Source organism: Falco naumanni, chromosome 18 (genome assembly GCF_017639655.2).
Source record: "Falco naumanni isolate bFalNau1 chromosome 18, bFalNau1.pat, whole genome shotgun sequence".
Classification (NCBI taxonomy): domain Eukaryota; kingdom Metazoa; phylum Chordata; class Aves; order Falconiformes; family Falconidae; genus Falco; species Falco naumanni.
This window is the reverse complement of record NC_054071.1, coordinates 3,154,237-3,164,149: the sequence shown is the minus strand read 5'-3', so window position 1 is coordinate 3,164,149 and position 9,913 is coordinate 3,154,237. Positions and strand designations below refer to the sequence as shown.

Below are 9,913 nucleotides of genomic sequence, written 5' to 3'. Positions count from 1 at the left end.
CCCCGCTCTGCCCAGGCCCCCCGAGTCCCCGAGCCCACGAGCCGTGGCCCGGCTGCAGCCCCGGGCAGCCGGTACCCCGCGCTGCTCCGGGACGGGGCAGCGGTACCGAGGACCGGGGGAACCGGGTGCCCGGCGGGAGCATCCCCCGAGGGCGCGGCCGCGGGGGCGACGCCGAGAGGGGCCCCGGGGCTCTGCGCTACGCCCAGCCCGGCCCCCGCGCCCCCCCGCCGGTCCCGGAGCCGCCCCCCCCCCGCCGCCCCCGCCCCCCCCCCGCCGCCCCCGCCCCCCCCCCCGCCCCGTGGGCGGAGCCGCCGGCCCCGCTCCGCCGCGCGGCTGCAGCACCGGGAGCGGCGGCGCCCAGGGCGCTCGGTGCGCTCCAGCATGGGCGCTCGCCGCCTCCTCGGGCTTCTGCTCGCCGCCTGCGCCGGCCTCCTGTGCCCCGGCCCCCGCTGCCTCGCACGTAAGTGGGGCCGCAGCCCCGGGAGCGGCCGCTCCGCAATGCGGGACCGCCCCCGCCGCCCGGCCCCGCACCCCCGCCGCCCCGGCCCGCCCGAGCAGCCCCCGCCGCCCCCCCCCCCCCCAGTTCTCCCCAGCATCACCCGTTCTCCCCCGGGCACCCCATGGCATCCCCCGCCGTCCCGCTCCGCGTCGTCCCCAAGGTCACCGCCGGACACGGGCGGCCGCCCCCCCACCCCCCACCCCCCGCGCACTGCCCGAGGCCGTCCCGCCGCAGCCCCCCCGCCCCCCGCCGGCGGCACCGCACCCGCCCCGAGCCTCCGGGGGCACTCGGGATGCCCGGGGATGCCCGGGTTACCCCGGGCATCCGCCCCGCTCCGCCGCATCCCCGGCCCGGTGCGGCCCCATGTCCGTACCGGAGAGGGGTCCCCGGGCCCCCCAGCCCCCCCAGCTCGGCCCCGTGTCGGAGCATCCCGGCGGGGGCGGGGGGCGCCCCCGCGGGACCCGGCCGGGCTCCGTCAGAACCTCGGCCAGCGCCGCCGAGGGGCTGCACCGGGCCGGTCCCGTCCGCGGGGAGGGTGGGGCTGGGGGGCGGCTGCTCAGGCCCGGGGGCTGGCAGGGCCCTGGCCTCACCGAGCAGCCCCCTGCGGCCCCTCTGAGCCGAGGGCCTTGGACTTGGCCCCTTCCCCCAGGCCGCAGTGGCCCGGGGACCCGCTGGCTGCGGGGGATAGAGGTGGGGGTGATGGAGGCGGCGGGGGACGTGCAGGCAGGGGGTGATGGAGATGGGGCGATGGAGGCGGGGGGTATGCAGGCAGGGGGTGATGGAGATGGGGCGATGGAGGCACGGGATGATGGAGGCGGGGGACCATGCAGGCAGGGGATGATGGAGGCACAGGATGATGGAGGCGGGGGACCATGCAGGCAGGGGATGATGGAGACGGGGGCGATAGAGGCACGGGATGATGCAGGCAGGGGTGATGCAGCACGGGCGCAGCGCGGCTGCCCTTGGCCCTGCAGTCGGGGCTGGGGGTGCAGCAAACGCGCCCGGGCTCTGCCCGGCCCCGCCGGGGGGGGCCCTGCGAGGGGCTCGGGACCTCGGCCCCGCCAGAGCATCCTCTGCAGGTGCCGCGAGGGTTTGCACGAGGACCCCCCGGTCTCCCACGCGGGACCGTGCCCCGGTGGGGTGGGGCGGGGCGGGGCGGGGGGGTCCCGGTGCCCACGTCAGTGCGGAGGCGGCGGGCGCCGGGGCCCGCAGAGGTGTGTCAGCTCCGCTGCAGTGGGAGGGGAGAGCGGGAGCCGGACCCGCCGCGCCACCAGCCCACGGAGCCACGGGGTCCCCGGAGCCCCCAGAGCCCGTGGGGTCCCTGGAGCCTGCAGGGTCCCCGGAGTCCCCAGAGCCCCCAGCACCTGCAGGGTCCCTGGAGCCCCCAGAGCCCATGGGATCCCCAGAGCCCCCAGAACCCACAGGGTCCCCAGAGCCCCCAGAGCTTGCAGGGTCCCTGGAGCCCACAGAGCCCGTGGGGTCCCCTGAGCCCCCAGGGTCTGTGGGGTCCACAGGGTCCCCAGACCCGGCAAAGCCTGCAGGGTCTGCAGGGCTGAGCTGGGGGAGCTGCTGCAGGGACACCACCCAGTTCAGTGCCCCGAGCCCAGCCCCCCACCCTGCTCTCTCTGCAGGACCCTGCTACGATGAGCTTGTTGCTCCCCTCTACTCCTCATCCATCGGTGCCTCCTCCAGATACAACATCTTCTACTCGTCCAGCTTTGCCCGGCTGCACAGTGAGTCCCCCCGCGGGACTGGGGTGCAAGCGGGGTGGGGGACAGTGGGCAGGGGCTGTTCCCGGTAAAGTCTTGCCTTGCGCAGGGCTGAGGGGTCCTTGGGTGCCCACAGCAGAGCCCTCAGCATCCCCCAGGGGTGGGGGAGAGCCCCGCAGCCCTCCAGCTCCCACCTGTAGTCAGCTGGGAGCTGCAGGGTGTCAGGCTGTGGGACCAGCTGAGCCGCTCCCCCCCCCCCCCGCCCCCGCAGGCACCAGCGGCTGGTCCCCCGACCCCCGTGACAAGCAGCCCTGGCTCCAGATCGACCTGATGCAAAAGCACCGGATCAATGCGGTGGCCACGCAGGGGACCTTCAACACCTACGACTGGCTGACGCGCTACATCGTGCTCTACGGAGACCACCCCACCAGCTGGAAACCCTTCTTCCAGCAGGGCAGCAACTGGGTAAGGGGGAGCCCGGGGGTCCCTAGGGGAGAGGGTCCCCTGGGGGGAGTGGACACCCCCCCCCAGCCCTGAGCAAGGAGGTGCTGATGGTGGCCCTTCATCCCCAGACATTCTTTGGGAACGTGAATGAGAGCGGGGTGGTGCGGCACGACCTGCACTACCCCATCCTCGCGCGCTACATCCGCATCATCCCGGTGGCCTGGAACCCGCGCGGGAAGATCGGGCTGCGCCTGGGCCTCTACGGCTGCCCTTACCGTGAGTACCCAGGCCGGGGGCTCTGGCAGCCCCACACAGGGTGGCACCCTGGCCCAGCCACCCACGTGGCAGGGGACCAGCCCCTGGGTCCAGCACACCCGGAAAACCCTTTCCCAGAGGGAATTGTGTCCGAGAGGTCTGCATTCGTTAGCTCTGGCACAAACCATAGCCGAAAGGAGCGCTCCCTGCGCCGGGTGGTCAGCTGCTGTGGGCAGTGACGTGGCTGGGGCTGCTCTGCTCTCCCCAGGGTCCCATGTGCTCTACTTCGATGGGGATGATGCCATCTCCTACCGCTTCCGGGCCAAGAAGATCAGCACCCTCCAGGATGACATCTCCTTCAACTTCAAGACACTGGAGCAGGACGGGGTGCTGATGCATGGGGAGGGCTCGCAGGGTGACTACATCACGGTGGAGCTCAAGCAAGCCCGGCTCTTCCTGCACATCAGCTTAGGTGAGGCAGGGCTGAGGGGTGGGGGGCTGGAGGGCTGGGGGGCTGCCAGCTGAGGTTGCCCCTCCCCAGGCAGCAGCCCGCTGCACGCCAGCGAGGGCCACACTACGGTGGAGGTGGGCAGCCTCCTGGATGACCAGCACTGGCACTCCCTGCACATCGAGCGCTATGGCCACCACGTCAACCTGACGCTGGACGGAGAGGTCAAGCGCTTCCGCTGCCACGGCACCTTCGACCAGCTGGACCTTGACACCGAGGTGGGTGCTGCTGGGGGAGCTGCTGGGATGCTGACCCACGGTGTCCCCCGGCGAGGGGCTGAGCCCTCCCTGTGCCTCCCAGCTCTTCTTCGGGGGGGTGATTGACCAGGACAAGCAGCACCTCACCTACCGGCAAAACTTCCGCGGCTGCGTGGAGAACATCATCTTCAATGGGGTCAACATCGCTGACCTGGCCCGGCACCGGAGACACAACATCCGCTTCGAGGTCCAGCCCTGGGGGATCTGTTGTGCGAACACAACACCCCTTTTCTGGAGGAGGGCCAGGTCCCCAGCCCCGCTGTGGGGTGACCCCTTGGGCCAGGTCCCCAGCCCTGCTGCGGGGTGACCCCTTGGGCCAGGTCCCCAGCCCCGCTGCGGGGTGACCCCTTGGGCCAGGTCCCCAGCCCTGCTGCGGGGTGACCCCTTCCCCGGGGCCAGGTCCCCAGCCTGGCTGTGGGGTGACGTGAGGCCAGGCAGTGGCCATGCTCAGCCATGCGATGCTGCATTGACTGCATGAGGTCGTCCATGGCCCGGGGCACCTGCCCAGCACTGCCAGGCAACAGGGTTGAGCAGGGACAATCAGGGCCAGGGCTGTGGGGATGGGGGGGCTCCCTGCCACGGGAGCGTCCCCTTCCTCACTGCCTCCCGTGGTCACCCCCAGGGCAGCGTAGGCCACTACTGCCAGGACCAGCTGAACAACCCCATCACCTTTGCTGGCATCAACAACTACGTGCGGGTGCCGGGGATCCCGCGGAGGAACCGCCTGTCCGTCAGCTTCCGCTTTCGCTCCTGGGACACCGCCGGGCTCCTGCTTTACACCAGCTTTGCTGACCGCCTGGGCTCCCTGGAGGTGGTGCTGAGCGAGGGGCAGATCAACGTCTCCATCGCCCAGCCTGGCAAGAAGAAGCTGGAGTTTGCCGCAGGTGGGCTGGGAAGCCGGCGTGGGGCTGGAGGCCGGCCTGGCAGCGGTGCGTTCCCATGCACCTTCTTCTCCCCACGCAGGGCATCGCCTGAATGATGGCTTCTGGCACTCGGTGCAGCTGGTGGCACGCGACGGCTCGGCTGTGGTGACCATCGACGATGACGATGGCGCTGAGTTTCGAGTGGCGCACCCCTTCCAGCTCCGCACCGGCAGCCAGTACTTCTTTGGAGGTGGGCGGCGGGGCGGGGGTCAGGGGCGATGGGTGCCTGGGGGCCGCTCACCCCACTGTGCCTTGCAGGCTGCCCCAAGCCGGCCTCGGTCACCGGCTGCCGGTCGAACCAGACAGCCTTCCACGGCTGCCTGCAGATGCTGAACGTGGACATGCAGCCTGTGGACGTGGAGCTGCTGGTGCGGCACCGGCTGGCGCAGTACTTCAACGTGTTCTTCAACGTCTGCGGCATCACAGACAGGTATCAGTTGGGATGGGGGTGCTGGCTGGGAGCAGGTGAGGGCTGGGGGGCTGCGCTGGTGCCAGGACAGGAGCCTTCTGTGCTCTCAGGTGCACCCCCAACCTGTGTGAGCACGACAGCCGCTGCATCCAGTCCTGGGATGACTTCATGTGCATCTGCGACCTGACGGGGTACAAGGGGGAGACCTGCCACAAATGTGAGCCTGGGACCTCGTGGTCGGGGGCACTATGGGCACCTGCGGCCCCTCCTGCTGCCCAGTGCCCCCCCTGCGCTGACCCCAGCCCCATTTCCTTCTTCCAGCCCTTTACAAGGAGTCATGTGATGCTTACCGGGTCAGTGGGAAAACCTCGGGGAACTATACCATCGACCCGGATGGCAGCGGGCCGCTCAAGCCCTTCACCGTGTACTGTGATATCCGAGGTGAGGGCAGCGGGAGGGCATGGGGGTCCCCCTGCCCGGTGCCCCCAGGGACCAGCCTCTGCCTGTGTAGCAGTGCCAGAGCAGGATGGAGGGAGCAGGGGTGTCCCCGGGGGCCAGTCCTAACAGCCCCCTGCCTCTGCAGAGGACCGAGCATGGACCATCATCCGGCACAACCGCCACTATGCCACGCGGGTGACGGGCTCCAGCGTGGACCAGCCCTACCTGGGGGCCGTGGAGTACTGGAACGCCTCCTGGGCCGAGGTGTCAGCGCTGGCAAATGCCTCCGAGTACTGCGAGCAGCGCATCGAGCTCCACTGCTACAGCTCCCGCCTGCTCAACACCCCCTGTGAGTGGCAGGGGGAGCGGGGCCGTGCCGCGGGGCCGTGCCGTGGGTCCATGCTGTGGGACCATGTCCTCACCCTCCCCTGTGCTCGCAGCCGGGCTGCCCTTCAGCTTCTGGATGGGCCGAAACAACGAGCGGCACTACTACTGGGGGGGCTCGCGGCCGGGCATCCAGCGCTGCGCCTGCGGGTTGGACAAGAACTGCGCCGACCCCAAGTACTTCTGCAACTGCGATGCTGACCACGCGCTGTGGTGAGCCGGGGGGGGCTGCAGGCACGAGGAGGCAGGCTCCAGGGGGGGTCAGGCAGGGGTGCAGGCTGGCAAAGAAGCAGAAGCCCCTCCCGGCTCCTGCAATGCATATGCCATTTGCAGGAGGACAGACAAGGGTCTGCTGACCTTTGTGGACCACCTGCCCGTCACCCAGGTGGTGGTCGGAGACACCAACCGCTCTGGCTCTGAAGCCCAGTTTCTGCTGGGGCCTCTGAGGTGCTATGGAGACCGTGAGTGACCGGACCCACAGAGGGTCCCCTGCCTGCAGAGGGCCCGTGCCTGTGGGGGTCCATGTCCGTGGGGTCCTCTGCCTGCTGGGGGTTCATGCCCATCCCTCACTGCCCCTCCTGCTCCCCGCAGGCAACACCTGGAACACCATCTCCTTCAACAGGGGTGCAGCCCTGCTCTTCCCCACCTTCCAGGCCAACCACAGCCTCGACATCTCCTTCTACTTCAAGACCACCGCCCTGTCCGGCGTCTTCCTGGAGAACCCCGGCACCCGAAACTACATCCGCATCGAGCTCAACAGTACGGGCGGGCAGGGAGAGCGGGGGCGTGGGGGGCAGCGGGGCTGGGGGCTCCTCCCGACACCATGTCCCTGCAGCCACCAAGGATGTGGTGTTTGCCTACGACATCGGGAATGGGGACGAGAACCTGACGGTCCGGTCAACGGTGCCCTGGAATGATGACGAGTGGCACCAGGTGAAGGCTGAGCTCAACGTCAAGCTGGCACGGCTGCGGGTGGACAAGCTGCCCTGGGTGGTGCGGCCAGCCCCCCCCCAGAGCTTCGTCCGCCTGGACTTTGACAGACCCCTCTACGTCGGTGAGAGCCCCCAGCCGTGTCCCAGTGTCCCCATGTCCCCGTGTGCCGCAGGGCGCTGAGTCTCGGCCCCGCTGCAGGCGCGGCGGAGCACAAGATGCGCCCGTTCCTGGGGTGCCTGCGGGCGTTGCGGATGAATGGGGTGACACTCAACCTGGAGGGCAAAGCCAACGAGACGGAGGGCGTGCGGGTCAACTGCACCGGCCACTGCCAGAACCCGCCGGTGCCCTGCCAGAACAGCGGGCTCTGCGTCGAGCGCTACAGCCACTACAGCTGCAACTGCAGCGTCTCTGCCTTCACCGGGCCCTTCTGCAACCACGGTGAGGGGCTGCACCCACCCAAACCGAGCCTGGGGACCTTCCCCGGCATTGGGGTGGGGGAGAGGAGCCGGCGGTCCCGTCACCCTGTGGGTCCCCCCGCAGACATCGGCGGCTACTTCGAGGAGGGCACCTGGGTGCGGTACAACATCCTGCCAGTGTCACTGTACGCCGCCCGCGAGTTCGCCAGCATCGTCAGCAGCCCCTGGCAGCCCCTGCCTGGCTACAACCTCACCAGCGAGGAGGTCAGCTTCAGCTTCAGCACCACCTCGGCGCCCGCCGTGCTGCTCTACGTCAGCTCCTTCGTCAAGGACTACATGGCCGTGCTCATCAAGGATGATGGTGAGGACAGGGCTCCCTGCCCTGGGGCTCACCCAGAGCCCCCCCAAGCGCTGCGCGGGACCCTCCTCCCCCTCAATGCCAGTCACCAGCCCTACGGAGGGGCTGGACTCGCCTGCTGGGAGCCCTTGCACCGCTGAGGGCCCTGCTCTGCTCGCAGGGAGCCTGCAACTGCGCTACCAGCTGGGCACCAGCCCCTACGTCTTCGCCCTCACCACCAAGCCGGTGACGGACGGGAGACCCCACCGTGTCAACATCACCCGCCTGCACCGCACGCTGTACACCCAGGTACGGGGCGAGGGCACCCACCCCGCTGGCATCTGGGGGGCTGCGGGGCTGGGGGCCAGGCTGGGAGGGGGCATGGGCAGGGAGGCAGGAGGCAGAGCAGGCTCAGCGGGCACCGACGCCGTGTGCCTGCCCCCCAGGTGGACTATCTCCCCGTCATGGAGCAGCAGTTCACCCTGTTCGTGGACAGCAAACTGGACTCACCTAAAAACCTGTACCTGGGGCGCGTGATGGGTGAGCTGGGTCCTGCCCTCGGCTGCCCCCTCCCACGCTGGGATCTCTGGGGTCTCCTCTGCCCAGCACAGTCCTTGCCCTTCGCAGGGGATGAGCCTTCTCCTTCTGTGCCCCCGCAGAGACTGGTGTGATTGACCCCGAGATCCAACGCTACAACACGCCCGGCTTCTCAGGCTGCCTCTCGGGGGTGAAGTTTAACAGCCTCGTCCCCCTCAAAGCCATCTTCCACCCCACCAGCGTCATGCGGCCCTACAGCATCCGGGGGGAGCTGGTGGAGTCCAGCTGTGCCTCCATGCTCCCCCTCACCACCATCCTCATCCCTCCCGAGATGGACCCCTGGTACATGGGCACAGGTAGGTGCCGCGGTGGGACCCCCATGGGGAGGGAGCCCCCGCCGGCAAGCATCAGCTGCAGAGGGGATGCTCCAGGACAAGACCCCGCTGTAGCCCAGTCTCAGCCACCCCACTCCATCTCTGCAGAGTTCCCCCATGTGCACGACGACGGCTGGATTGGGATCATCATCGGGTGTAAGTGGAGTGCCCGGCCAGTGTCCCCCCGCCTCTGCCCTGCCCCTGTGTCCCCCCAGTCCCTCAACACTGCCTCTCCCCCCGCAGTTGTGATCTTCCTGCTCCTGCTGCTCGGGGCGCTGCTGGTGCTGCTGTACTTCTACTACCACCGCTACAAGGGCTCCTACCACACCAACGAGCCCAAGGCCATCCAGGACTATGGCAGCGCTGCCAAACCGCTGTCGGTGCGCAAGGACCAGAACCTGCCCCAGATCCTGGAGGAGGCAAAAGGGGACTAGTGGGGCCGGGGGGTGGGACGCGCTTGCAGCCCCCGCAGCCCTGGCAGCCGCCCGGGGACGAGCGAGCGTTGCGGGACCAAAGGGCCAAGCACACCTGAACTGCCAACACCCACCTCCGGACCGTTCCGGACCGCACCGACCGCCAGCTCCTCCGCACGGCCACCACCGACCCGGCCCCGGAGCGCGGCCGCGACCCACCAAGCCCCAGCCCCGCTGGCCCCGGGCACGCCGGCAGCCCCCCACGCCGGAGGCAGGCTGCTGCCTCCCACCAGCTGCCAAATCCTGCCCTGCCTCCGGCCGGGAGCTCTGGGGCTGGGCAGCCCACCCCGGCTCCCGCTGCCCCCTTAGCGATGCCCGCGCGTAGATTTACCCGCTGCTTTGCTCGCTTAGCCAGAGCCACGAAGGAAGCCACGCCACCCCCAGCCTCGGGGCACAGCCCGGGGCGCGCCGAGCAATACCCTGCCCATGCGGGCGACAGCTGCCACGCATGACGCCACTGCACTTTGCCGAGATGCTGCTTTCATACGATCAGGTACAGATCCTTTCTACCATTTTTGTTGCTGGATATTCTACTACACTCTGATTTTTTTATTCTATCGGTTTGTATAAAAAACCAAACGGAAGCTCCTGTCGGGTGTCATGTTCCGCGCGTCATGGTACGTGGTCTGTAGTTTGCTACTTCTCTGTACGAAGCGCCGGTCCTGCCGATTACTTCCAGCCCAGGGAAAGCTGTTCACTTGCTGTATTGTGGTAAGGCAACGTTACAGAAATGCATTTATCTACCCAAAGGCCTAGCTCCACTGGGCACTTTATTTTTCAAAACCCCGTTTTGTTGAATGAGATGTGAAGATACTCAAATAAAGGCAGAATGACGGCGTTTGACACTCCCCAGCCTTGGCTTCGGCAGCCTGGGCACACAGGGGCAGCAGCTCCTCTGTCCCCACCGCGGCTCAGCCTGTACCTGGGGGAGGAACCAGCCCGGACAACCGCAATTCCCCCTCCCGGAGCAGGATGCAGAGCGCCAGGGCTGGATGGATGCTGTGCAGCCCACTCATA

The 9,913-nt window shown here is 68.7% G+C and overlaps 1 protein-coding gene across 1 annotated transcript; it reads left to right on the top strand.

Annotated features, from left to right (window-relative positions):
• Positions 1–314: 314 nt before the first annotated feature.
• CNTNAP1 (contactin associated protein 1) lies at positions 315–9,732 on the top strand. The gene is made up of 24 exons (XM_040617789.1): positions 315–460; positions 2,131–2,232; positions 2,480–2,673; positions 2,781–2,928; positions 3,176–3,379; positions 3,449–3,633; positions 3,716–3,859; positions 4,295–4,556; positions 4,636–4,785; positions 4,854–5,025; positions 5,115–5,221; positions 5,326–5,445; positions 5,588–5,791; positions 5,883–6,039; positions 6,160–6,287; positions 6,418–6,585; positions 6,662–6,880; positions 6,958–7,197; positions 7,300–7,536; positions 7,694–7,821; positions 7,959–8,052; positions 8,172–8,405; positions 8,532–8,579; positions 8,667–9,732. Exons 1-24 carry the CDS (start codon positions 382–384, stop codon positions 8,855–8,857), a joined length of 3,915 nt encoding a protein of 1,304 aa, XP_040473723.1. The 5' UTR covers positions 315–381; the 3' UTR covers positions 8,858–9,732.
• The last annotated feature ends 181 nt before the right edge of the window (positions 9,733–9,913 follow it).